The sequence below is a fragment of the Capra hircus genome, unplaced genomic scaffold (assembly GCF_001704415.2).
Source record: "Capra hircus breed San Clemente unplaced genomic scaffold, ASM170441v1, whole genome shotgun sequence".
In the NCBI taxonomy this organism is placed as follows: domain Eukaryota; kingdom Metazoa; phylum Chordata; class Mammalia; order Artiodactyla; family Bovidae; genus Capra; species Capra hircus.
Genome location: NW_017190167.1, coordinates 74,184 through 94,608, shown reverse-complemented (window position 1 = coordinate 94,608; position 20,425 = coordinate 74,184). Strand labels below are relative to the sequence as shown.

Sequence of the window (20,425 nt, the reverse complement as noted above, 5' to 3'; positions counted from 1 at the left end):
CAGAAGAGAGATAGAGATTTAGGCAACTCTGACAGAAGCACGTGCAAAGGTTGGCAAATCCATCCGTTTGACTGGAGCAATACAAGGAGCCAGGGGAGCAGTGGGAGGTGAATGGGGAAGAAGGCTAGGACGTGATGGGGAAGTGCGAAATACTCCTGGAACAACTGCCCTGAGCCATCAAGTGCTCCCCCATCCCTCCTCCAGGACCCCTGGATTGCCTTGTGAGTCAGACAATAAAGGGTTAATGCTCAGCCGCTAAGAACAGATTGGAGGTTAAGGATTTTGAGTATCACCCCCATTTGTAGGCAGTGAGGAGCCCCAAGAGACTTTTTGGCAGAGGAAGAATAGAGCTGGTGCCTTGGCAGGTTGGAGGGGGTGACTCAGATCACACTGGGGGGCTGCTGATATGTCCAGGGAAGGGGATAAGCTCTGGGGGAGGCTGCACAAGGCTGGAGGCTCTCTGCAAGTGTGGAAGAATGCTGGATTGGAGAGACGTGGCAAATCACACCAGACTTGAGGCAATGAGGACGGGGCAGGGTCAAGTGAACGCGGCCAGCAGATGGCTCTGAAATGTCAAGCTTAGAAGGTCAGGACAATAACAGAAATAGGCAAGTCATGACGGCCTTTTTGTCTGGAATGGTTTTGTGTGTTGGAAGACTTCCAAAAATCCATTTTTGATAGAGGGACAATCTTTGAGGGCCTGACAAGCATCTAGGTAGAACTATCCAGCAGAAATGTGAGCCAGAAGCCGAGAAGAGTAGGGGCTGGGCCCCTAGATTCCATACCCAACCCGAAGAGCCTCACTGGAGCCAGGATGGCTGAGGCTCGTGGGGTGCCCACAGTGAATGTAGATGTGGAGCTAGCAATGGGACAGAGGGTACGGAGGAAAGGGAAGTAGTGTCATGTGCTGCGAGGGCTCACAAGGGGCCAAGAACTATGAAGAAGAAATTTGACATCACCTCCAGGGTATCAGTGACTTCAGACGAAGAGCTCTATGGGGTTTGGGTGAGGGGGCAGGGCCACTCCTAATCCATGTGGCACCTTTCCGTAAAGTTGTTTTCAAAGGTGACCCTTTCTCAAGATGTTTTGCTCTCCACCACGAGGAAACTGTCATCATAAGCTGATTTTATTAGAAAAAGGGACATTAATGCCAAGTGCTGGAGACATGGAAGAAATACACCCACACAACCATACAAGGTTCCCTCCCAGGGTGGAGAAGGGGGAGATTAAGAGGCGACAGAGCATGATAATGGGCTTGGCAGTGACCAGAAGGAGAGAGAGAAGGGCAACCAGGGGAGGTAGTGAGGTCAAGTGGCTGGTTTCGTGTCAAGGACACAGCAAAGGTCCTGAGGCACCAATTCACAGTAACCACATTCACTAGATCCTATCACTGTTTCCAAGGCTGACATAGTAGAGCTCTCAGCCTTGCTCCCAAACCTGGCAGGAGAGACAAAGGCAAAGTCATAGAATAGAGAGGGGAGGGGATCAAGGCCCCCAGCTGAGGGGTGGACTTTAAGAGATAACTGGCTGACCCCCTTCTCAGAAAGAGGAAAGGTGGAAGGAAGGTATGTGGAGGGATAGAAAGGACAGGAGGTCACAGGTTCACACTCCATCTTCGTGGAGGAGGAGTCAGGGTGAAGTGAGAAGGCTGGCCATCCAGGACCTCGGCCCACTGGAGGAGGTCGACTGCAGCCATAGAGGGAGTGGGTGGGTGGGCAGACCTGTGAGGGGAATAGAAAGCAGGCTGACCAGCAAGGAGGCACGAGCAGGGACGGAGGCAGACCCCGAGCATGTGGTTACCCGACGTCCCCTGCACCACCTGCCAGCAGTGAAATGGCAGGGGTGAAATTAATCAAGAGGGAAGCCAGGATTTGGGATGTAGAGCAAGGTGGCCATGAAGGCTAGAATTACAGCCAAAGCCCTGGGTGCAAACATCCATTATTTAGTCCCCTTCCCCTGGGGGCCTTGTGGCTGAGTCTGACCCTGGAGGGGTGCAAAGCACTCTGGGGAGATTAAGGATCTGGCCTGCTAGCAAATGACTGGTGGGCAATGAGGCTGAGCCCAAGAAGACCTCAGTCTAGCCTGCGGGGCTGCTCCACAGGGCTGAATTCCTTCCCTCTCTTCAGGGTTTTATCCCACATGGCTTTCTCTTTGTCCCCTGCAATTCCGTCTTCCCCAACAAACACACCCATCAAAGCTGTCCTCCCCAGACCTGCCCCAGCTCTGTGACATCTCTCCGGATTTCGGGGCTCCAACCCGTACCCCATAGTCTCAGAACAACCGAATCTTGGCTTGTACAAAGGGAAATGGAAGAATGCTTTCCTTCAAAACAGAAAATTCCCCATCTCTGTGGCTGACCCCCAAAGAGACACACACCCTTGAAGACCTCACAGCTACACCCCCGTCCTCACCAAAGAAACAGAGATACAGACGCACAAGTACACACAAATACATACAGAGCTATTCACATATGGGATAGTAAATACTCTGCAGAAGGAACGAAGACGGTGGAATACAGCCAGGTGAAAAGACTCTTCTCATGAAGCCCCTACCCCAGCCCTGGTTACAAACATCTCAGAAAGTTTGCCTCCATCAGCAAGTCAGCCCATTACCCCAACAAGAGCATATCCCCTAGTACTCTTGAAAGCCATGGTCTGACACCAGGGATGCTCCAACTGGGCCTGTCTTGGCCATGGTGACACCAGGCAGGGGTGGGGCATGGGGTCTGGTGTATTGACACCCTGCTGAAATGTAAGGGCTGGTGTGCTGCTTCGGTCAGTCTCTCTTAGAGGAAGTCCGTGTACAAATGCTGCTCAACCTTGCCTGGCAGTCACATTTCCCCGACCCCCTCCATTTACATGTCATGAGGCTCCATCTTAATGAGGGAAGTGGGGTTGAATGGGGAGATGGAGGCTGGGGTTGGGGATCTAGTCAGCAGGCTCCCAGGTGTGCTTATATTAGGCTCAGCCGTAAACAGGGACCCTGAGCTTGAGGAGAGCTCAAGTTCAGCCACTGGGGTCAGCCCAACAGTGGGGCGGCTGGGAGGAGAGAAAGTCTGGTTTCCCAGAAGGCTTGGGTTGTGGGAAGCCCTTGAAACTACCTGGCTTGGAAGTGGCTGAAGGTGAGCTTGCTCCCTCAGGAGTTCCCTCAGGGTCTCTTCAGAAACCAGCAGGCCCTCCATGGGGGCCCCAGTCATCATGCCCTGCACATAGGACGAGGACCTCAGTGGCCCTTCCTTGACCCCAGGGGCTGCGGTGGCACCGGAAGTTCTGATGAAGGCTGCAATGACAGTCCCAGGGGCCTGAGAGCTGGGCCCCGCTGGGCCAGCTCCCATGACTGAGGGTGGTGCCGGATTGGTCGGACGGTTGGCCCCAGCCAGAAGCTGGGGGAGGCCACTGAGAATCAGTGGAGCCCCCGGTGCTGCCACCTGGTTCTCTTGGAAACTGGTGTTCAGGGGGAAGGAGGTCTGCAGAGTGAAGGTGTCCTTGAAGGTGGAAGCAGGTGGAACACTCTGGAGAACGAGCTGGGTTGAAGTAGTAGTACTGGCAGGAGGCCCGTTGGTCAGCACTGTGGTCAGCGGGATGGTCTGCAGGGTCAAGGCCGAGCCCGACCTGACGGGGGCCACTCCTAGGTGGATGTTGCTGGGCACGGAAGTACTGAGGAGAAGCAGAAAGCACATTTGGTTCAGGGAGGAGGCATGGAAGGAGGGCACTGGGGGAATGGAGCGGAAGGTGTTTCAGCCACTGTTTGTTGGGGCCTTAGCTTGGGTCAGGGATCATTCTAAATGGTTCGCATGTGGGATTTCACTCCATCTTCTGATCAGCCCATGAGTTGAATAAGGTTAACAATCTGATTTTCCTGCATGAGGAAACAGGCACAGAGAGGTTATGTAGCTTGCCCTAGACTACACAGCCAGCAACAGGGACACACCTAGGCTTTCTGCCTCCAGAGATTGTGTTTATCACCGCTGTAGCGTACTGACATCCCTCTTCAGAAGAGCATCCCCATGGCCCACATCAGCATAGTAATAGGTACACACGTATAACCCAGACAAAGGCCAGACTTTTCAGGGAAAACTGGAGGAGCCTTAGTGTGGACGAGTAGTAACAAGAGCTTTCCTGGTGGGCTTGGGAGGGCCTGAGGAAGGCAGAAGGGCACCTTCTCTGCTGCCTCTTTTCTGGAGTAGAGGAGACTTGTGGGGATGGGCCCAGGAGTGGAGGTTCTTGGGGAGCGCCCTAGGGTAATAGGAGTAGCCCCAGCTGGCAACAGAAGACGCCCCAGGTCAATGGCTGGCTTGGCCATTTGTTATTTTGGTGTGTGACCTCAGTCAAGTCACTTTTCCCTCTTTTAAGCCACGAGTGTCCCACTGGATTCCCAGGGATGCTGTGAGGGTCCCGGGAGTAAGAGACAGAGCAGAGCTTTGCAAGAAGCTGAAAATGTCCCCATCCCTAGGGGAAGACTCGGAACGACCTGGGCGCCCTTACCTCACAGCTTTGGTGACTTTGGCCTGGCTCTCTGGTGGAGAGACAAGCATGGCGGAGGTAGTGGGGATCTCTTGGTCTACGGACAATCCCAATTCCAGACTCGCAGATGGCTGGAGACCAACGTGCTGCACCTTCGGCTTTTCCCAAGAAGTGTCGCCCTTGCCCTGCGGGACAGCTCTAGACGAGACCCGGGAACTGGCTCTCCGGGAGCTGCCGCCAGAGGAGGTGGAGGGAGCAGAGGCCTGAGGGGATGTGGCTGTGACCTCGCTTCTCTCATCCTCGTCTTCGATCACCACCAGGTCCTTGGGCATTTCCTTAAACTGGTACACCAGCCTCTGCCCTTCCACTTTGGCCAGGATGCCTCGTTGGTAGTAATATCTGGGCAGAGAGCGGGGAGTGTCAGGAACATAGTGCCCTCCAGGGCCGGTGGGGGGGATGCAGATGGGCGCCCTGGGCAAGGGAAGGGGCACTTTGGACTTAGAAGGCTTTTATGAAGTTTCTGAGATCTCCCTCTGATGACTCAAAGGGTCCATGAAAAGGGATTTCCAATGCTGACCCTCATGCTGCTTTGGGACAGAGGATGAGGTGAGTGAAGGATGGGAGGGGGTGGAGGATGGGGGTTCAGCCATCCCCCAGCCTGAGAGACCGACTGTGGGTAAGTCAGCCCCATCTTCCTCAGTCCCTGGCTTGCAGAATGTGAAGGAACCCCTTCTTGGGGGTGGCCCTGAAATTCTCTTTCCACTCTAAAAAGAGAAAAGGCTAGGACAGAAACACAAGAAGAAGGGGACTGTCCCTCCCAGACAGGACCTGGGAAATGGGCTGGGGGGCAAGCAAATGGGAGAGTCACAGGAGACTTGCGGGACTGGGCCCAGGAATTCGCTCCTCAGAAGAGTGTCTAGATGACCCACGCAGGAGGAGCAAGGTACTTACTCATCACCCACACAGAGCCTGATGATCTTTTCAGGGAAAGTTGGAGGCCCCTTAGCAAGGGGCTCCTGGGACAGAGGAAGAAGCTTGGGGAGCCCTCTGGGCAGGGGCTCCTACCTGAGTGCCCGGCCCATCGTCTCATAGTTCATGTCAGGCTTGTTCTTCTGCTTCCCCCACAGCTTGGACACTGCTTTAGAATCCACCAGCTTGAAGATGCCTTTCTCTCGCTGGGTCCACTTGATGTACTTGGGGCAGGTGTTCCGGTCTTGCAGAAGTGCGAGGAGGAATTCCCACAGGTAGATGGTGCTGCCTACACAGCAGCAGGGCGGTGATGGGGTGCCCAGACCCCAGCCACCCCCGCCGGCTCCCCTCCCACCTCACCCGCCTCCCCACTGTACCTTTGCCATCCTTCGATTTCTTCCGAATGGGGATGCTGAGGTCAGTGACAGGTGAGGTACTGCGGTTGCCCTTGGTCTTCCGAACTGAGGGTGGGGGGAAGGTGGGAGTGGGCTGAGGCTACAGGGCTGGGCTCCCGAGACAGAGGGCCCAGGTGCTTACCAACTGAGGGGCACCCGGCGAAAAGGAAGAGGCAGGTTGCCTTGGGGCTGGAGGCCTGGGGTCACACTCCACAGGCATCGCACTCAGGTAGCTCCACCCACCCAAGGGCCCACCTGCATTTCAGGCCCCAAACAATGTGGGGCCATGGAGTGCTTGCAGTGAGTCACCTTTACAAGCACAGAATCTGCCTCACCTAATTTTTGAAACAAAATGGCAGTCTGAAGGCGTGCCTGTTGTGCAGATAAGTGTGGCACCAGGCTTTGGCTGCCATACTGACACGGCAGTATCGACCAGCCATCATCTGAGTAAATCAATAACATGGGGCTTGGGAAAGCCCAGAGTTCTCTACCATATACAGTCTCGGCTCCGTAAGCTCCAAGAAGGAAGCTAAGAGCAGAGAGTGAGGCGGAGGCCCCCAGAGGGCCAGGAACTGGCCAGGGGGCCAAGGCTGGTGTCTGTCTGAACACTCAGTGCAGGATTCAACCCACTGAGGTCATGGGCTTGCTAAATCTGCTGGGCAGACAGGAGTGGCCTGGAAAATGTCAGGCTTTAGGCAAGCTACCTGACGAAGCCCGGCTTTCCAGAAGGTAGGACTTTCCATCTGTCTCTGCCACACCAGAGAGCTATGCTCTGAATATGTCTGTAAAGCATGGCACTCACCTCTAGCCATGGTCTCCCTGAGCCCTCTCCTACTGCCCAGCCCCTTGAAGAAACACACACACTCTCTGCCCGTTCCCCATCTTACTTCTCTTCTTTGATTTTCCAGTCTTCTTAGCGCTCTCTTCTCTGGGGACCTTCTCCTCCAGACAGTTCTCCTCCTGGTCACCAGTGTCACCAGCCCTGTTCAGGGCGTCGGGCTCAGAGACAGGAAACAGGTAGTTGGGCAGTGTCATGGCTGGAGCAGGGTCTGGCTCTGGAAGCATTTCGGAGGTGCTGACTGCAAGAAGAAAGGCCTGAGGTGGCGTGGGCCCAGGGCACGGTAGGAGTGTGGTCTCCCCATGTTCAAGAGAACAGTGGGTGCCTGGGGGGTGGGCGTGGGGGCGAAGCGTCATTCCCCACAGCCCCAGACACAGGACACGTCTGAAAATGCCTCCTGTGTCTCATGGCACGAGGAGAGGAAACATCTGCAGAGCTGTGGGCACGAGCTGGCCCCAATCACAGCACGCACATGTGCAGCCGCCACTGGTGGTGGGAAGTTCCAGGTGACACCCAGGGAAAAGGGCAGCCTTCATTTAGTCATCTACTCATTTTACAGCCAGAAGGGCCCTGAGACCTCATTTAGCCCTGATGAGACTGAGACCCAGGGATGGCAGGGCATGTGCCCAGGGTCACACATGCCTGGTATGTGAGGGTACTCAGTAAATAGCTGTTGAATCCTGAGTGAAAATTAGTGCCAGAGGCGGGATGAGGAATTGGAACCTGCAGCTTCATGGCTGTTTTGCCACTTGTATCCCAGCACCTCCTTGGAAGGTCAGTTGGAGCCAGGAATCTTCCTGTAGAGTCATGGCAGATGCCTGGATGGGGGTATTTGCTGGGGGAGGAGCCTGCCTCAGGGGCCATCGCAGGAGGTAGGGGCCAACCTCCTAGAACAGGGAAGGGATGAGGAGGATCCAGCCCGGTGCATTTCTAACTAAGCCACATCTGGCTCAGTCATCCTGGGAGCTCAGCGAGACAGCAGAGCAGCCTGATGTTACCCTGGCCAATAGCATTCTGCCTTAAAAAAGGAAGTTCTGACAGGTGCTACCTGTGGATGGACCTTGAGGACATTATGTTAAGTAAATAAACCAGTCCCCCCACAAAAAACAAATACTGTGCACTTCAGCTCATCTGAGGTCCCGGGAGGAGTCAAATTCATTAAGACATAAAGTAGAGTGGTGGTGGCCAGGGGCTGAGGGGAAGAGGAAATGAGGGGTCAGTGTTTCATGGGAATAGACTTCAGGTTTTGCAAAATGCAGAGTTCTGGAGAGGATGATGGTGGCTGCACAACATAACAAATATACTTAATACCACAGACCCAAACACTGAAAGATGGTTAAGGTGGTTAATTTTATGTTATGTGTAGTTTGTTGCTCAGCCATGTCTGACTCTTTGTGACCCTATGGACTATATAGCTCACAAGGCTTCTCTGTCCATGGAATTCTCCAGGCAAGAATACTGGAGTGGGTTGCCATTTCCTCCTCCAGGGGATCTTCCTGACCCAGGGATCAAAACCTGTGTATCCTGCATTGGGAGGTAGATTCTTTACCACCAAGCCACCAGGGAAGCCCTATGTGTATTTTACTGTAATTTAAAAATTGGAAAAAATAACCAGTCAACCTGGTTATTTTTATAAACAGTTATAAAAAGTCACTCCATCTTCCTCCTCGTCTGCAGGGGCCATTCTGCCCCATCCCACTCCACGTACAGCTCAAGAGCATGTTAACAAGTATAGGGGTGGTGTGGGTACATTAGCCCGCACACACAGGCCCCTGAGAATCCAATATGCAGATGTGATATTTTAAAATGGAATTTTGTGTTGCCGCGAGTTGAGGTGCCACAGTTCAAACTCACAGATCTGCTTGTCATCCAGGATGTTGTTGGGAGACTCGACGTTGAGCAAGACTTCAGTGGTTGACACGGTTTGTGAGGTGGTTTCATTGTCATCTGGTGCCAGGTTCCGTGGTTGGGAGAGAAGAAAATTCCCTCAGGACATAGGGCAGTGGGTGCCACCAGAACAAGGCTAAGGAGCCCAGGGGCAGCTGGGAAGGTAGCAGCATGCCTCCCACCCTGATTCTCCACCTTTCTCTACACCCATCCCAGCAGAGCTGGTCTCCCCTCACTGTTCCACTGCATCTCAGGAGATCGTGGATCCATTTAGGTGGCTTTCTCCTCTCTACAGTGGTACTACCTTCTGCTTATCCTAGTTACTCCATCTAATTTCCAACTACTGGGGGCCTTGCTCCTGACTGCATGGGGTCACTAGAAGACTCAATGGGCTACTGTTACCTGAAGACAGAACCCCTCCCTCCTCCACACCTTCCCTGCCCAGGAAGGAAACAGACCTGCCAGCAAAAAACTGCCCTCCAAGATCTGATCCTGTGTCATGCACAATGTCCCATCTGTTATGATGCCATTGTGAACGTCATCCAGCTCCAGGCCTGAGTACAGGTGCAGTAATTCGGGGTAGGGGACTTGCTCCACAATCACAGCTGGAAACACGGAGGGATCTTCTAGCTACGGAGAAGACAGCGATCCGGTTCAAGGCCTACCCACCTCTCCCAGGAAGCCCTCCGTACCAGAATCTGGCCCTTCTTGCAATTCCTAACTCTTGGATACCTCAGGGGCTGTTCTTTGTAGGGCATGACATTGCTCTGGGTCCAAACTCACTAGTGGGGTCTTGATTGGTAGAAATGGGTTAGCTCTGTACCACCTTCACTCAACCAAGGGCAGGCAGTTGTAACTGGTTACAGTTATGGGTTAACCTGTGGCCAGGGTTAGTTAGGCTCATTCTGAAACCAGTGGGAAAGGATTTGTCAATAGCAAGGGCAAGGGGCTCAATCTATAGCCAGTTGAGGGACTCAACCTACGCTCAGGGTTGGGTAACAGGGTGAAGGGCTCAGATCATGAACACCTTAGGGCTCAGTTTGTGATGATAAGAGTAGGAATGAAGATGGAAGAACAGAGGAATTAGAGACATAAAAAGTTAAGGGCTGGGAATTCCCTGGTGCTCTGGTGATTAAGGATCCACCCTAGTTGGGCAACTAAGCCCTCGAGCTTTAGAGCCCATGCACCACAACTAAGACCTGATGCAGCCAAATAAATAAAATAAAAAAATTTTTTTTAAAAAAAGGTAAGAGCCTGGATGGGGGAGAGGGTTCCGATTTCTGGCTTGATTTGGTGGGCACATGGGGGAAGCCAGAAGGAAGAGGAGCGGGTTTTTGGAGAAAGATAAGGGAGCAAGTGTCTGAATATGGTCAGTTGGAGGTACCATTGAGATATTTAAAATGGAGATACCTATCAAGGAGTCAAAAATATGTATCCATGAGCTCATCACTGAGAGTGGGTAAAATCATCAGGTTGAGAATTTGACCCCCAGAGGACACAGTTATTCTAAAATCAAACAAAGGTAAATTTTAAAAATAAGTGTGATTGCAACTGTTGTTTAAAAATTATTTATAGAAGGAAATGTACTGGAATGTTCATAATAATTATATTTTGGTTGTGGGACTACAGGTGATTTTTTTTTCCCCTTTCTACTTTTCTGAATTTTCTTTCATGGGGCTATTAATTCTTTCTTCATGAAAAAGGAATGAGAATGTTCAGTTTTACCTAATGTTCCTGAAGGATCCAGAAGAATAAAAATTGATGAAACTGCCTTTGGGTTTGGCTGCTGGGCAGTCACCTGGCTAGAGCAGTTTCAGGGGAGTGCTGGGGTCTCAGAGAAGACGGATGAAGGGAGACAGGCAGGTGGGTATAGTGATTAAGGCCAGAGTTTAGAGCTGTCTGTGGGCTTCCCTGGTGGCTCAGAGGGTAAAGCATCTGCCTGCAGTGCAGGAGACCTGGGTTCAATCCCTGGGTCAGAAAGATCCCCTGGAGAAGGAAATGGCAACCCACTCCAGTACTCTTGCCTGGAAAATCCCATGGACAGAGAAGCCTGGTAGATTACAGTCCATGGGATTGCAAAGAGTCGGACACAACTGAGCGACTTCACTAGATTTGTGCTGTCCGGTATGGGGCCATGTGGCTATGGAGCACTTTAACTATGGCTGATGCAACTGAAGGACTGAATTTTAATCTTGAAACACTTTATATTTACATTTAAGTAGTCACCAGTGGCTAGCGGTTACCGTGTTGGACAGACAGCTCTAAAGTGAAGTGAAGTCGTGAAGTCGTGTCTGACTCTTTGCAATCCCATGGACTGTAATCTACCAGGCTTCTCTGTCCATGGGATTTTCCAGGCAAGAGTACTGGAGTCGGTTGCCATTTCCTTCTTCAGGGGATCTTCCCGACCAAGGGACTGAACCCAGCAACTTCACAACTTCACTTCACTTTAGAGCTGTCTGTCCAACACGGTAGCCGCTAGCCACTGGTGACTACTTAAATGTAAATATAAAGTGTTTCAAGATTAAAATTCAGTCCTTCAGTTGCATCAGCCATAGTTCAAGTGCTCCATAGCCACATGGCCCCATACCGGACAGCACAAATCTAGTGAAGTCGTTTAGTTGTGTCTGACTCTTTGCGATCCCATGGACTGTAGCCTACCAGACTCCTCCGTCCATGGAATTTTCCAGGCAAGAGTACTGAAGTGAGTTGCCATTTCCTTCTCCAGGGGATCTTCCTGACCAAGGGACTGAACCCAGGTCTCTCACATTGTAGGCAGACGCTTTACCATCTGAGCCACCAGGGAAGCTAAGAGCACTTCTAAAATATCAGAAAACTCTACTGGACCATGCTGATCTAGAGCCAGACTGCCTGGGTTTGAGACCAAACTCTGCCATTTATGAGCAGTGTGATCTTGGGCAAGATACCTTTCTGTGTATCCATTTCCTCCTTTATAAAACTGGGGTTATCATATTATTGACCACATAGGGTTGTTTAAATGGATCAATGTACATAAAGCACTTAGAACAGAGTCTGGCATACAGTAGGTTCTGATTATTTGCTTTAGGCATCAGGGACTCCGAGGAGACTATTGTAGTGTTAGTCGCTCAGTCATATCTGACTCTGCGACCCCATGGACTGTAGCCCACCAGGTTCCTCTGTCCATGGAATTCTCCAGGCAAGAATACTGGATTAGGTTGCCATTCGCTTCTCCAAGGGATCTTCCCAACCCAGGGATCAAACCCAGGTCCTGCTTTACAGGTGGATTCTTTACCATCTGAACACCAGGGAAGCCCCTTAGGAGACTAGTAACATTTAATTTCTTAACCTGGGTGGTGAGTTAATGAGTATTAATTTTATAGTTATTCTTAAAATATTTTTTTCAGATTCTTTTCAATTACAGGTTATCTGTTTTATATTCATACTGTATTTTGCAACAAAAAGTGTTTCCTAAAAACAGTGAGAGAAGGGAGGTGAGAACGTAAACCCAGATGATGGAGGTCACACTGGGGAAAAGAACAGAGCTAAGGAGGTGGTATGTTAAAGAGGCGGGCAGAAGGGAGGGAGGGTTTCTCTTAGGGTTAGGGGGACATGAAGATGTTCTAGGTTGAGGAGAGAAGTCTGGGAGGTGTGAAAGACACAAGAGAGACAGGAGGTGAAGGATGGTGTGAGGTCTGGAAGGTGGCAGGAGAGAAGAGATTAAGCCCCGGGGTAGGTGTTGCCCTTGGAAGGAAGAGGGCCACTTCTTTCTCCCAGGCCAGCAGAAAGGAAATAAGAACAGGTGATGTTGTTGCTAAGAGGGAGGGAGGAGGGAAAGTGAGGGCATCCTTGGCTTTGAGCTCCGCTGTGGATTGGAGAAGAGGCTGTCTCAGAGGGTGGAGGGGCAGCTGTGGGTTCAGGAGGTAAGAACAGCTTCTAGGAAGAGCAGCTTCTAGGAAGAATAGAAAGAATTGTTGAGTGGTCTAGAAACAAGTAAAAGATGACTAGCCACACTGAGAACCCAGGTAAGGTTAGATTTTTCTTCCCTTGTTTCAGGAGGCTAGGCATGCCAGAGGTGTTGGATAAAACTGAGCCTCTTTAGGTTACCATCTAGCAGGACAGAAAGCACCGTGTGGTCCAAGACCACTAGGGGGCAGCCTTTGGTTGGTCACTAGAGACAGGACGAAGTTTCCTGTCCTCACAGGGATCTGAGAGAGACAGCATCAGAACTAGGCTGGGGTGCCCTTGGAGATGATCCAGCTGGACCTCCTCTTGATGAAGATGGGGAGATGGCAGCCAGATAGGGCAGGGGACAGGTCTTGCCTAGGAGACACTGTGGCCACACTGGGATCAGAACTCAGGGCTTCGGACCACTAATCTTCCCTTCCTTCTGCAGTACCTGGCTGCCTCCTCTTCTCCAGTGTGTGGAAGGAGGGTGCTGGGCAAGGTATGCAGCAGCAGGGGCCTGAGTGCCAGAATTCTGTCCTAGTTTCCAATTTCCTCCGACCAGAGGACCCAATTTCCAGTTTATTCTGAATCCTTAGATGGTGGTTGAAAAGACAGTTATGGAAAGGCCTGTCAACCATGCTAGGACAGGAGTCTGAAGGTGCCAGGGGATGGACTGTACCCTGCGGTGCCAGCTGGCAGTTCTCCGTCCTACTGTGTGGTTGTCTCAGCACCTTTCTCACTGTGACATGAGGTGAAGTGGGCCAAAGAACGCACATGAAGGTCAGTGTACACGTGTGCACTCAGCCCCCCGTTGCTGATTGACAGATCAGCTAGTGTGCATAGCAGCTACTTGGCTGACTTGGAAACTGTGTGTGCCCTGTAATTGCATGTTGGCCAAACCAGCTCACTAAGTGACCGCCTGATGACTACTGCCTGGCCACATGGGACTAGCTGATGGCACAGTCTGCCTGGCCCGCAGCCGCCATGCCTTGAACCTAGTAGGTGCTTGATCAGTATTTGCTGACTGGTAGCTAGCCAGCCGGCCAGCTATCTGCCTGCCTGTCTGTACCTATCTGATCATCTGTGCCGGCTGACCAGGCTCTGTTCTCTGGGGCCATACCTGGTGGATGTCATCCATTCCGTTGCTTGCAAACTCAAAGATCAGGTCACTGGGCTGCAGGGCAACAGCCATGCTGTCTTGTCAGAGAGCTGACTGTGGGGCCTGCAGGGCCCACTGGAGCCGCGGTGTTTCCTTGATGAAAAGATGCTATTCAGATACCTTGAGCCTAGCACCTACTCCTTGAGTCACAGTACAATAGGGGCTGTAGAGAACTGGAGTAGGCGGTGGCCTAACCCAGGTTCAAGGCTGCATGCTGGGCTGGGCCAAGCGCAGGAGCGACCTACGGAGAAGGGAGAGATGGGGGCAGTGAGCCAGTCACCTTCCTTGGGTCCTGTTCCCAGGACAGACTGCCAGAAGAGGGATGGCAGAAAAAGGGGAAGACCGTGGGAACAGAAGGGCTGAGCCTTGGTGCCCGTCTGGGTCACGGGGACCTACGCCTGAGTGGACCCCAAAGATACGCAGTCTAACTCACTTACCACCCCATGTGGACAAGATGAGACAGAGAGGGACTTGGCGCACTCTCCACCCTGAAGATTAATCCCCAGGGTGTGGCCACAGGGGAAGCCAGGGCAGCCTGAGTGGCTTTGTGGATGGAGCGTGAAGAACCCTACAATTCCCTTGGCTGGGGAAAGGACCCCTGTGAGGGATCTGGGGTGGGGATATCTGGGTGCACAGGATGGTCTTCTAGACTCTGCCTGACTTAGTCCACCTTGGGAGTAGGGGCCGCTTAGTTCTGAAGGGCAGATTCCACAGAGGAAGTGATCCCTCACTATAAGGGTTGTGCTGTCAGGGCCAGCGACAGCGGATGGCACTCTCAGACTCGGCCACGCCTCCAGAGAGCCTGATGTCAGAGGGCCGGGGGGGCCACATGCCCTGCTCTAGTCACCACCCAGCCAACACGACCCGCTGGGGATGCCGGGCACAATGGCCTCTGTGCTGTATGTATGTGGCTTGGGCTCTTGGTTTATCTTTGCTTTCAGTTTCAAGAGTGAACTGTCACCCTGGGAGAGCCCCAGCTGGGGGAGGGGCCCACAGGAACCTTCCCCAGCCTCCAGGGCCAGCTCAGGGCCCCCTTTTCCAGGAAATCTGTCTGCTGCAGCCCACATGTCTCCCCTTTCCCAGAATGCCTCTGGCAGTCACAGTCTGCATCTCCGGCCCTCACATGGCACTGGGCCTCTGATTGTTTCCTGTGCTCCCTGCCCTTCTCAAGTCGTCGGCGTCGCACCGGCCTGGCTCCCAAAGCCCCAGCTCCCCTCCCACACCCCTCCCACCAAAGCATTCTCAGCATCTCCACCCTAACACTCAGGTTTCTCCATCTCCAGGTACCATGGCTCTGGCCTCGAGGGTTTGGCTTTGTGTGGCATCCACATGGTGTGTTGGTGTGGCGGGCCTATGATTGGCTTGGTTCAATCACGAGCACCTGAAGAACCAGCTCCATGCACCAGAGGAGGAGCCACACACTTGACCCCTGCCTCCTCGGCACTCCTTTGCCAGTGCCAAGGTGGCAAAACCTCCTCCTGGCCCAGGAAGAAATGAGGAACTTCAGAGAGGGGCAAAGGGGAGGAAAGGGAGGGGGACCACGGATGACCCTCCCAGATGACCATTCTCCCCGACAGGAGACACCCAGGCCTCTTCCACTTCCTTTCCGTTAGCCCACAGGGCTGGCTCCGCCCTCTCCCCACCCCCACACTCACCCCCACACCTTGCCACCCACCCCCAACCAAAAAACTTTGAGAAGTCACTCGACTCAACCTGGCAGGTCTGAGTTTCCCTTCGGGTGAATGAGAGGCCCAGCACAGCGAGGCTAGGACGGCCTTCCACCACCGGCGCCCACCCCCACCCCACCTGCACATGACCCACGTGACCGGGTGTCTGTGGCCTCCCAGAGAAGCCTTCCAGGGCCATTTATGCTTGGAAGGTCTGTCTCCCCCAGCCAAAGCGCCCCAAGGCCTGCATTCCGCAGCTCCCGCCCTCCCACAGGCCGGCTGTCTGCCCCCAGGAAGCGTTCTCATACTAATCAAATGAAAGGTGATCACTTTCACCTAATCCCACTTTGTCTAAACATGAAACTCCTGTGTCTGCCCCTCTCCCTCCAAGGTCATTCCGCCATGGCCTTTCCCTGCAGGTTTGCTCATCGCTCTGGCTTCTTTTCGCAGATCAGTGTTTGATGTTTGTGAGCTCTCTGCCTGGGGAACTTCTGGGCGCCTTCCTTACCTCCCCCATTAGAAAGCGGCTTCACTGAGGGCAGGGACGCAGGTGCTCCTCACTGATGAAGCTTAGCATGTGGTAGATGCCCAATGTGTGTTGGTGGAATGATCACAGTAATGAATGACACTGGTCAATCGGTACCAGTGAGGTGGGGTGTGTTCTCTGGCCTGTAAGTATATGCATGTGTATACTGGGTGTGGGGTGGGTGTCCAGTGGTCTAGCTTACAGGAAAGAGAGAAACTTGTGCGCTGTGTGTGTGCTATGTCTGTGTATTTTTGCATGGTAATTTACAACCAGGAGCAGGAGTTGGGGAGGGAGTTCCCTGTGGGTGTGCGAGCACACTGCAGATAATATGTATGTGCCGGGTGTGGGGACAAGTGCGTGAGAGCCTCTCTGTGTCAAAGGGCTTTGGTCCTGGTCGGGCCAGCAGAGCCACAAGCACGGTCATCGGTTCCTCCTCCTCCAGGCCTGCCTCCGTGAGAATGACAAGCTCGAGCTAATACTAGCTGCTGCTGGCTGGTAGAAGCTGGCTGTGGTGAAGTGGGCTGGGGCGGGGCCTAGCGGCCACCACCACCCAGCCCCACCCCCCCAACATGGAAAATTCAAAATCCTCTTGCTTCCCAGGGGGAGCATGCCAGAGCAGAATGTGTATGTGGCCCATGCATCCTAGGGGTGAGCCCCCAGGGTCCGCTCTGCTGGGGGGGTGTGGTAGGAGAGGGAAGGCAGCTCTGCACTAGATTGGATGGAGCCCTTAGCCATCAATGCAAAGAGAGATTTGAAATAAAAGAAAGGCAAATCCAGTTGCCTTCTCTAAGTATCAGCATATCTCAGTATCCAAATTCAGGATTCTTCAAGTCTGAAGCTAAGGTGAACTCTGTGTGTGTGTGTGTGTAGGGCAGGATTGGCTGTCCTACTCTCTTGGTCAAGGCTAAGAAAACTCTCCCTTCACCCCTATGGAACCTTCCAGTCCAGAAGCTTTCACCCTTCCCCCTTCAGATGTTTGAGGATTTGAAAGTGAGAGGTGGGGAGCAGTCATTTGCATGTTCACTCACTCTCCCCCAAGTCCCTCAAAATAACCTCCCTCTCCCAGGAACCTGAAACCAAAGAAGCCACCAGCACAGAAGGCCCGCCCTGCTGGAGGCCAGAGAGGCCCACACAGGGGCTCCCCTCCTCAGAGACGCTCTGGGACACAGATTCAGCTGCCTAGAGGCCTGGACACTGCCTTATCGGTGAGTGGGGGGCTAGGGAGGTCCACAAGGACCCTGGGCTCACCTGGTAACCCATAGTAACCAGTGCTGAGCTCCTCCCACCCCACCCCTTCATTGCAAAGCTCACAGCTGGCTCCAGTCAAAGTCCACTCCCAGAGTGGCAAGAGCTCTGCTCCCTTTGAGGCCACTGCAGTATCCCTGGCTCCCAGGGCCTGTCCTGCTTGGGCTGAAAGCAAAGCCTCTGTGAGAGCATATGGCCCCAGCTACTGAACGTGTGTGTGAATGTGTGTGTGCAGGCACACCACAGGAGGGAGCAAGCAAGCGAAGGCGCCCACATCCCGGGCTTGCAATGCACACCTCTGGCTCTCTGTGGTTGTGACTGCATTTCAAAACCAACATAGCAAAATAGAAGTGGTTTGGGCTGTTTCTGCGTCATCACAGCTGGGCCTCCTTCAGACCCTCTCTAGGGCTGTCACTGGAACACGTCAAGCGGTGTCCAGCACTCACCCATTGGGGCCTCCTCCACAGGAAACAGCCCCAATGTGAAAGCCACGTCCGCAGTCTCCGTGGAGCAAGTTTAAATCTACAGCCGCTCAGCCGAGCCAATGGCTCTCACAGAATCGCTAATAACACCCGTGGCATTTTCACACACGCCAGCAAACATGGAGGCCAGATGGTCAGCCAGGCCCGCAGAGCAGCGTTCTCACGTTCCTCATCCTCTCACAGCCAGCCCTCACTCCTGAAATACCCCGTCCTCCCTGAAACCTTTCTGGAATTCTCTGGAAAGGAAGTGACAATTTCCTTCATGCCATTTCCCACTCCCTCAACACTCCTCCCCCACAACCACAAACAAAGTGGAAACTACCCCAGGAATAGCTGTACCCTCCACTTAAAAACAGCCCCTCCTCCGGCTAATAGTCATCAAGCAGCATATTTGCACGCGGCACCACGTGATCAGAGACAGAAGGTCAGACCCAGGGGTCCAGTCTGCAGCCATGGACCAAGCAGAAGTAGCCCAAGTGTGGGACTCCCCTACAATCTTGGTCCAACTAGGGCTGGCCTCCAGTCAGCCAGCCGAGCCCCCCTCCTTGAGCAAAATGCCCAGTGAAGGGGTGCTTGCCACAGCGATTTTGTCAGCTTCTTCTACTCTGTTCCTGCCTCCTACCACCCCCTCCATCTGAGATGAAATCAGGAAGAGGGAGGGAAAAAAATAAATGTTTTGCAAGCTCTGTTGATTGGGGTTTCTCTGTGCTCATTTACAAGAAACCCAGTTTCCTTCCTTGGCCCTCGGTCACTGCCTGATTCCTTGTAGGGTTTGTCAGAGCTCTCACGGTGAGGCAGGCCCGGAGCTCTTCTCCCACTGTCCCTGCCCTTTCTCAGCTGCAAGCTTGCCCCTGCCTTCCCAGCCCCACAGCTGGCCCCATGGAGGGGCAGTTAAGGCTCCAGGCTGCAAGCACAGAGACACATGCTCCTGTTTCTCCAGGAGACCATCAGCCTTCTCCTGGCTGCATCCCAACAAGAGGTGGGCCCACAGAGAAGACAGCCATCTTTCTGGGCTCTGCTTTCTGTCATCCTTAAAGTGGGTGAGGGCCGAGGGGAATCCAGGCCTAGTAGGGGCTCACCAGGGTGTCTCGGGTGAAGATGGTGGTAGAAAAGTGCTTTGAAAATTAACACACTCATTCAGATGACAAGTTACAGGTGACCTCCCAGAGACCAAAGGGGACTGGGGACCCCATTAAGCTCCCGGAAGTGCCCCCATGGCTCTAGAACATAGACAGGGTGGGCTGCAGGCTGCCAGATGTCGCCTTGGAGGGGGCTGGCTCCTTTGCTAAGGTTGGGGGCCTTGCAGGAGGGACAGGCGGCTGTGGTTGGAGGGGTGCTCCCAGTCCCCTGTCCTCACCACCTCCACCCGGCCCCAGCCCTCTGGGTTGTGGTTATGTGGCAAGAAGAGCACTACAGAAGCCCCAGTAGGGGAGGAGAGGTGGGGGGAGGGTTATGTCAAAGGGAACCTATTTCTCAGCTTCCCTGACTCCCAGGGGCCTGACCTGAGAAAGCTGAAAGAGCACCCCCTGGAGGTGCCTGCAGCCACCACACCCTCCTCTCCAGAGCTCCAGGAACCAGGAGGAGGCCGAGAACTCCCGGGAAGAGGAAGAGAAGAACAAGTCAGTGATGAGGAGGACAGGCTGCAGGAAAAAGGCCAAAGCCAAGTCTGAGGCAGCTCCAGAACCCCCAGGGGGGCGCACTGCCAGCCACAGCCTAGGTGAAGACCTCAGAGGTTTCTGCAAACCGTAAGGGCACAGGCGAGAAGCTTTGCCTTGGGGCTTAGGTAGGTCACCTTCTTCCTCTGTGAAACGGGGACACCCTCCCTAGCACAAAGGGTCATCATGGAAAGCCAGAAAGTTAACATAGGTGAAAGCTCTGTTACATTCCAAGTGTGTTTTTAGATTTCTGGGTCAGATTTGTGTCTTTCAGGCTGAGGTCATGCATTAAGCATTCATGATATCTTTACCTACATGGACAGGAAGAAAGGGAAATGGAGGTAGTGGGATGAAATGGACACTGAGGGGGACATAACCAACAATTATCAAACATGGTAGAGAGCAGAAACAAGTTTGACTATGGGGAGGGGGTGCATGAGATTGGCTGGTGGGGGGACCACAGGGAAATCAGGGGGATAAGTGCATAGGTCTTGATCCAGAAAGCAACTGGGAGTCACTGTTGATTCTTGAGCAAGGGAGGAGCACAAAACAAGCAGTTCTCTAGGAAGATCAGTTTGATCTGACTGAGTGGAGGAGATGGAAGGGGACCAGATCGGTGGCTGGAACCAAGGAGGTGACTCTCGGGTCCACCCTGAAGGAATAAAATGACAGAGAGTGGGGTCATATAGACTTGTAAAGACCCCAAGGTCGCAGCCAGTTCTTCCCATGAGAATGGTAAAAAGACAGAGATTAAGGCAGGAAGTATGGCAAGAACATGAGTTCAGTTCAGACATTTTGAAGTTGGGATGATCTTAAAAAAACCAGGATTAATAATGGAACAAAAGACGGCCCAGAGAGTCATTTTTGCTAAACACACACGTCTATACACATCTCCTGGCAGGAAGAGTTTCCATGAGCCTTCAGTGGCCAGAGAAGCAGGCCTGGCCTGGTGAGGCTTACATTCCGAACACTGTGGCAGGAAGCCACGTGTGCTGAATGAAAGATGCTCTGCCACCCCGCCCCTGCCCCTAGGAAGTCTATCTGCTTCCATGGTGGGGGCGGGACACGGACAGACACACTGACCAGAGACTAATTAAAGTTACTAGTGGTTTTTTTTATAAGCTGGGGCAATCTGTGAGTAGATACCAACAGGATATTAAGTCAGATAACTTTTATTGGAGGGACAGCGTTCTTTGTTGAGGTCCCTGCCAGCAC

At 53.1% G+C, this 20,425-nt stretch overlaps 1 protein-coding gene across 2 annotated transcripts in view; it reads right to left on the bottom strand.

Moving 5' to 3' along the window:
- Positions 1-1,108: 1,108 nt before the first annotated feature.
- Positions 1,109-20,425, bottom strand: part of ELF4 (E74 like ETS transcription factor 4) — a 37,202-nt gene continuing 17,885 nt past the window's right edge. For both annotated transcript variants that reach the window (XM_018045196.1, XM_018045197.1), the window contains exons 2-9: positions 13,597-13,876; positions 9,011-9,182; positions 8,520-8,612; positions 6,715-6,906; positions 5,810-5,893; positions 5,529-5,721; positions 4,485-4,862; positions 1,109-3,656 (exon numbers count right to left, since the gene is read on the bottom strand). In XM_018045196.1, the coding sequence (XP_017900685.1) occupies positions 2,855-3,656; positions 4,485-4,862; positions 5,529-5,721; positions 5,810-5,893; positions 6,715-6,906; positions 8,520-8,612; positions 9,011-9,182; positions 13,597-13,668 (1,986 nt within the window). In that variant the 5' untranslated portion in view covers positions 13,669-13,876 and the 3' untranslated portion in view covers positions 1,109-2,854. The remainder of the gene's footprint in view (positions 3,657-4,484; positions 4,863-5,528; positions 5,722-5,809; positions 5,894-6,714; positions 6,907-8,519; positions 8,613-9,010; positions 9,183-13,596; positions 13,877-20,425) is intronic.